Source organism: Pollicipes pollicipes, unplaced genomic scaffold (assembly GCF_011947565.3).
Source record: "Pollicipes pollicipes isolate AB1234 unplaced genomic scaffold, Ppol_2.1 Scaffold_2869;HRSCAF=3365_pilon_pilon_pilon, whole genome shotgun sequence".
NCBI classification, from domain to species: domain Eukaryota; kingdom Metazoa; phylum Arthropoda; class Thecostraca; order Pollicipedomorpha; family Pollicipedidae; genus Pollicipes; species Pollicipes pollicipes.
The window spans coordinates 97549-105150 of record NW_023596180.1 but is presented as its reverse complement, the minus strand read 5'-3'; the positions used below and the strand labels follow the sequence as shown (position 1 = coordinate 105150).

General features: G+C 46.4%; 1 protein-coding gene across 1 annotated transcript in view; it reads left to right on the top strand.

Moving 5' to 3' along the window:
- Nucleotides 1–84: 84 nt before the first annotated feature.
- Nucleotides 85–7602, top strand: part of LOC119114663 (MICOS complex subunit Mic10) — a 28238-nt gene continuing 20720 nt past the window's right edge. Inside the window, exons 1-2 of the mRNA XM_037238691.1 lie at nt 85–233; nt 6453–6500. Coding sequence (XP_037094586.1) covers nt 161–233; nt 6453–6500 — 121 coding nt within the window. The 5' untranslated portion in view covers nt 85–160. The remainder of the gene's footprint in view (nt 234–6452; nt 6501–7602) is intronic.

The following is a 7602-nucleotide window of genomic DNA, read 5'->3' as shown; positions in this document are numbered from 1 at the left end:
AAAATGCGCATGCATCTATGGCAAGATACGAGTCTATAGAAGCAATGCGCAAGATGAGTACGGGAACTATGACGTATGTGGTGTTTTTCGTTACATGGTTCGCGAAGCTGTCGACCTGTAGAGGCCAACCATTTACCACGACCCTGCGTTAAAGACGAAGATGGCTACGAGATCCGAAGATCAGTTGGGTATAAAATGGGACAAATGTGTCGCTGACACATTGCTGAAAATGGGTGAGTCATTACTGGTCGTAATGAGTGTAAAGTGGCCCCTAAGCTGCTGTTTTGCGTATTTATTGTGTGCGTCATGAATGTCTCATGAGCATAAGACTGGTGCTCGGTATCAGAAGTGCTTTCAGTCTATAAATTTTGCTACTAGGGTTATGAAGTGTATAATTTTTGCATTTTGATTTTGCGTTGGCTCAATAGGATCGTTTTGTCAGGTGTCTGCCGTGTCTGCCATGTGCCTGTCATATACTTCTAAGCATCTTGCAAAGCCATTACCTCCACAAGTTACCTGCGGAACTAGTTTTGTGCGTAATGAGTAATAAAATGCCTTTTCCAAGCTTCTCACATGCAAGCCATGGGCAGCAAAAAATGTGCTTTTCCTGCAAATATTTGCTAGTCTGGTGATGTTTTCTAACCAGTTATATTCACAATACAGATGTCATTATCTTCAGCACTTATTGTTTTGCTCACTACTATTCAGCATCATTGTCACATGTCCAGGGCAGCTTTGAGGCTCACAATAGTCAAGGGCACTTCTCTTGACTTTCTTTTTCATTGCCAGTCTGTGAGAATGTAAGCAGTTAGTTAGTATTCCCAAGAATGTATGGCTGTAGTAATAATGTACTGCTGATTTAACACTTCCTCCACAACCACTTATAAGGACCGGGACTTCTACAATTACCCATGTTCTTACAACTACCTGTTGCATAAAGGCCAAGAGTGGTACCTTGGTCCTTGATTGTCCTTTGCATGCTTATTACTGCAGAGCACAACAGACAACAATGGGGAAAATGTGTAACATACCTGCCACATTGCTCCGCGCACACATCTGACCACTCTTCCCGAGACACCAATTGTTGCAGAATAGGTATTGGACTGACAGATACAATACAAGTTTGAATGATACAAATGTTAAAAGAGGTCAAACTGCTAAGATATCAAGGTAACAGTTGAGTAGAATGAGTTTAAATATATTTTTCACTGCTATATGAGCTTCCTATGCATGTATTGCCACTGAAAAAAGGGTGCACATGGCTGTGACCATGAACAACCAGCATGTGGAAATAAATCAATTTTGTGCCATTAGCACAATGTGGATAATACCATGAGCAAGAAAATTAACAGGATAAACTTATCTTTGGGAAGCAGAAGATGTTGCTGGATGCTAAACTTGCAGTGTAAGGCTGGTCAGGAATGACATTAGCATAAGTTGAGGCAGGGAGAAGTTTCCTATTCAGATTGGAGAAGGAGAGTCTTTCACCGACCCTATTTGGACTCCAGCCCCCCTGCATTGAAAAAGAAATAAGCAAAATCTGGGCAGAAACTTGTTTGTTGATGCCTTTTAGGGGCATTTGGGAGTTGCAAAACTATGCCCCTGGGTTGAGCCTGCAGACATGTTTGCAATGCTGTGTGAGAGCCTTGCTGCAATGCTGGAGCACCCAATTGTGATAGGTCTATATTCCAGGCCACTTGAGACAAATGTCTTTCCCCAGATACCTCAGGACTGCACAGCGCACCATGCCATTGAGCGTGACCATAGAGGACGAATTATTGGTTCACAACATTGTGTGTGTAAAAAATGATGAACCTTTTCATGGTGATGTCCCTAATCTGCTTGTCCTGGGGAGAATATTGGACATCAGGTTTTCCATCATGGCAATGTGCCAGCTCACTTTGCGTTGAAATGCGCGGGCTTCGGGCCGCGCCGCCTCTATTGTCGGTACCCCCCTTCCCTTCCCCCCCCCCCCCCCCCCCCCATCAGCCTTACCTTACCCGTCGGTTTCGGCTCCTTGTGACTTAGTCCGCTCCCCCGAGTTCAGGATGGATGGACGCCGCTTTGACGCAGTGCGGGATACTCCGCGCGATTCGCACATGGTGCCTGATCCGCTTAAAGAGCGAGACTTCCAGGGAGCGGTCCAAGCGTGGTATAAACGCCGAGACTGATGTATCGCCGCGTAGGAATACGTTCTTCGAAGGAGGACGGCGGTTAAATTGGAATTTGGTCCGCTCTGACCTTGTTGTAGAAGGAGTCTCGGAACTTTTTGATCGCTCCACATACTTAACATAAGCTGACAGAAATTTTTAGTCTAACCGAACCTAAACTCTTGCCCGCGTCTGCACGTACGCCGCGTCGGACTGGTGCCCCTAGCCTAGCCTAGCCTAGCCTAGCCTGCAACCCTCCCCTCCTCGCCATATCCCTCGTAATCTATGTGTTTCAGAGGTCTCGTTATCAGTCGGCTAATGCTAAAGGTTCAAACACACTAATTTTAACGCCTCTGTCCCCCGGCATGAGAACCGCAGACACCGAGGGCTGGTCGTAGACATTGCTACTTCGGAGGCATGTGAATAAGAAAGTGAGCTGAAGAAAATTTTCGTTATAAAATGCCCCCTCTCTAACCTGCATTTCCTGTTGTTAATACGAATCACCAGACGTGCACAGTTCGAAAAATGCTACTTGGTCACGATGCCTTTTGGTATTGGAGCTAGTTCTTATCCCGCCATTCCACACCGAGATTGAGTGACCGCTGGTCCAGGAATGGAAGCGGCGTCAGCACGCGTCGGGCGTCGCTTGGTGTGTGCCGTGCTGTGCGACCGTCTTGAGTTTTGGAAGGAAAAAAGCTGTTAGATCGTGTCATCGCAGTATGGCATGACTAATATTAATATTCTCCTTCATTTTGAGTCGTCTTATGTCGGACATTTTACGGTATAAATCTGGTAAATCGCAGCATATGACCGGGTTTTGGCGACGGACACTGAAGTGGATGGGGCACGGGGTGTCCTTTCTCAGGGACCTCGTCGCAGGGCTTGGTGCATGTAACTCTGAAGCCCTCAATGGCTATGGCAAATCCGTCACTCCCAAGGGCTTATGCCATGCTTAGAGCACCGCCATCCCCCCCCCCCTTTCCTTAAGATCACCACTAGGATCCCAAGTGTCGAATCCTGGTGATGCCCCTTCCATTGGCTACATCTGGATAGATCAGTTTGATGTCCGAGACTAGTGTTGGCCGGTCAGGTGGCTCTCTGTGCTGGCTATGTCCGATTTCGCTAGATGTTGGCCATGTAAGTTGTGCTCCATTGATGTGTTCCATGCCTTGTGGTGATAATCGCATGATGTCCCGCATTTTGTCTAGCTGTTTTTGCTCGTGTTGACAGTGATGAAGCCAATCGGATGTCAAGTGTGTTCAGATGAATATGATTAGCATTTGTTATATTATAACGTTCATGCGTTATGTTACCTAGTGTGGTTTTCGGTGGGTCGGTCGGTTAGTGCCTGCTTTTGCATTCGTGCGCTCAGTTCGGAATGAGCCCGTGTCGCTTACGCATGATGGAATGGGCTCCAGTCGCTTGCGCGTAACGGAATAGGTTCGAGTTGCTTAAGCGTGGCGGAACAGGGTCGTGGCGCTTAAAGTGCGCGCTATTTGCTCTTGCTTGATTGGCCCGCGGCCGGTGGCAACGGTGGCGGTAAAATTCTGGTGACGTTGGAGGGCAGAATGAAGCGTGCCGAACATTTGGCTCGTTGATTTCCCTACCAAAGTGTGCCATTCATCCAGAATTTCACGATCACATGAAACGCTACTTAATGTGAGCGCTGACCTCAAAAATCCATGTCATCGAGATACTCGGTTTCGTAAATATGCGTTTATTGTGTGAATTGCGCTACAGCAGTACGCATGACCATCCGTCATGAATTAAAGCATGCTAAAAGGGCTCCGAGGCGTGAAGGACTTGCGCATAGCCCATAATCGTGCTTTGGGCAGGTAATGCAGAGTTATGTCATTATTTTTGTCATTTGTCATTTGCCACTTGCATGGCCGAGTGATAGGCCAGAGGGAATCAAATGTGCTTAAGCCAATCAGCAAGGAAGTTGTGGTTAAGTCATATGGGACTCTCATGTGGTGAAAGATGTGCCCGTGTTCTGCTGCATGTGTATCAGAGTTGTGTTGTGAGAGGTGCATGATTGCCATGGTAAATTTCACACCACATGATTTGTTAGCACCAGAATCCATCCAGTCCCCTGATGTAGATATTCAGCACACCTTTATGTAGAAACTTCAGGTGAAGCATGCCTACTGTGCCCATGCTCTCAGTGTTGGAAAACTTGACGTTTCCTGGTATAATGTATACCAGAACATTTTGTACTCCAGGATTGTGACTACGCAAAATGGAATATGTTGTACTCCATCATGATGCATCAAGAACAGCTTTTGGAAAAACTCACTTTACTTCTTTGTGTCAGGACAAAATAAAACCAGAAGGTGCAACAGCTTGAGACTTGCTGCTTCCATCAGGAGCCATGTATTGATATCTGCAAAAGCACGAATATTGCACACACCAGACTAAGGTACCCAGTAGCAAGCAGCCTGTGTTGCCACCCGGGTATATGATAAACCATGTATGGAAATGTGGCAAATAAAGTGTGTGAATGTTGAATGGAGTCACCTTTGAATACCGGGAAATGAAAAACGAGTACCAGACTCGCACCGGTATGTAGATTAGCAAAGCTCTCACTTCCTATGCCCTACGCAGACCAACTCAAACTTGAACATGATTTAACCTACCATTGACGACGAACCGCATTAATTGCCAAGGATGCAACGAACAGTCATAGAAGACCGCACGCCCAATCACCTACCACATACGGCCGCCTACCCACGCGCCACCACTGTGTTATGACAATGCAAATAAGAGAATCACTCGCAATTTGGCGTCGGAAACGTCTCAACTATTCAGCGGCTTGCGCCCTCCTCCCAGGTCGGGCTGGAGGTCGAACATAACAAAACTCTGTTTTGTTTTAATGATTCGCCTCCTCGTGTCTGATTGGTCAAGAACATAAATATTTTGCTCGCGCTCATGCCTCGAACAGATTTATAGCCGTTTTGAGGGAAGCTGTATGGGATGGGCAACACGATTATGAAGGACTTATTTGTACTCATCCAGAACCGCCTTGTGGTTGGATTTTTGGCCACTTCCTGGTATCCGGAGTGCAAACATTACGGCAGCTGTAGATTTCAACCAAGGCAAATTTGTCACTCAAGGGTGTGAAATTAAAGGTAATAATTCAGGCTTGACAAAAATGCCCTTTTAAGTAGAAAAACGCTGCTATAAATAGCCAACAAACTGTTCGGAGACAGCCATCTCACTCCGGCAAAAACACCAGGACACCAGAGCAACATGAACCCATAACTGGCCGGGCAAATTAGGGAAAAGGGTTTATTGGGACAAAAACATCAATAAATTGCAACCTAGATTATCATCTTTTGCAATGATATCGGTTAAAGCACATCGAAATTCATTCATACATTGGATTATCCGCCGGAGTCAGCGGAGTGACTAACTCCGATCCCTTTTGGCCGGCCTGCACGGGCCTGGCAGGCATTGTACTTGCGCTGGCTCGGTAAATCGGTTAAGATTGCTGCCTGCCTCTGTTGTTCGGGTGGGACGTGCAGGGCCTCGTGTGTTGACTGGGAGTGGAAAGGTGGAGGGCATGAACGTTTGGCTGTCGTTACAGCCAGTTAGTTGGAGCGTGAGTAGCGTGACCGTGGTGGAGCGTGAGTAGCGTGATCGTGGTGGTGCATAAGTGGCCGTCTGTGGCATGTTCATTTGCTTTTTTGGGGTACCATTTTTGTCTGGCTGTGCGTATCGTACCCACCCTCCATTTTGGAGGGTGTGTAAGCCCAGTGTGTAGCCGCCCTCCATTTTGGAGAGCAAAAGCGCGATGCGTAATTACCCTCCATTTTTGAAGGTGTACACAAATTGTGCATACAAACCTTTCGTAAATTGCAAACCAATGTATGCGCACATGTGTTTCATAATAGAGAGTATGAGACCGTGTTGTTTCAGTGTTCCATGTTTAATACTAATGTTTCCTTACATTTAAAGTGTTTTTTTACATGAATTGCTGCATATGAAAAGTGACGCTTTTGTTGAGTACCACCCATTGTACTGTTGTATCTCAAAGACAACCTAAGTAAAGCTGTAATGACCCGCAGCACTTGATTGACGATTGGGGTTTTAGGGCGCGTCGACTTGTAGGGCCATTTTGCGCCCATCCCGCAGCACTTGGATAATTTTGTACTCCACTATAGAAGATTTGTACTCCGCTACCAGGATTTTTTTTGGAATTTCCAACACTGCATGCTCTTTTCTACGTCTGCACGCTTATATTTAAGATTCAATGACATAGACTGCATTGGATTAAATGACTCAGGTGGCACTTCCTTTCAGGTGGCGGACTGGCAGTTGGTGCAGTGTTTTCCCTCATGTTCTTCAAACGTAAGTATGCATGGGATGGCTCGGACCCGCCCGCGGTCGCTCCGTCGCCGACGTATTGGATTGCTTGCTGTAGGGCTACCACCGCTGCTGGATTCCTCCCTGGATCAGAACATTGATTGAAATTACTTCCTTGATATTATGTGGCTATGTTATGTCCCCGTACGAATAATTCAGGAAACTTCCACCTTGATAGATATGTAGCAGTGATTGCAGTTATGAAGGTGCATTTTTGTCGCACGTTTTTGCGTGCGTAATACGAATGCTATATTTTTTTGTAGACGTGGCTGTCATTGGGTATGGATATGGATGTGTACGGAAAGCAATGCAATAAGCAGGGTTGGCTGGAGCCAGCTCAAACAGTTTCCGCCAGCCGGTTTTACCGGTTAAAACCGGCTGGCAGAGACTGCTGGTGGGTGCCGGTAGTGTAGTGATTAAGGCGTCTGCGTTAGCCACTGCGCGTCTGGGAAACCAGAGGTACGGGGTTCGGTTCCCTGCGGTGCCCGCCCTTCTTGCCAGGGTGAGGGGCAGGCGACGCCATACAGCCTCGCAGCTGGGTGCGTCGTAAAGCCCCAATGACATGACATGACTGAGACTACTGGTGGTAAAAATGGATTAGTTCTATATTTTATATATTATAGATATATAGATGTAGATATTTAAATGTAGATATATATATATATATATACATATGTATATATGTGTATATTGTTATGTATGCATATACACACACAGGCAGTTTATTTGGTCCATTGGTTTTGCACGGCAGTCTTGAAAATGTGGCTCGTGGCAAAAAGGACGAACAGCCGCTCGAAATCATGGCCACATCTTGGTAACCAGAGGTCGGAGCGGCAACAAATCGACACGTTTCGCTACACAATTGAATGGGGAACCGCGTGGTGCCAAATACGCAGTGCTACATACCACGTGTCGTGTGTACAGGTGTGACCAAGACGGATTGCCCGATTTTGACGTTCTCCATCTTTTTTGCCACAATACAACTCGGCACCCACAGCAGATGTAGACGCGAATCTGATTTCAAAATTTTGATCAGCGTACCGTCCGCAATTTATGTGGCCAATACGATTTTGTGCAACGCTGGGTT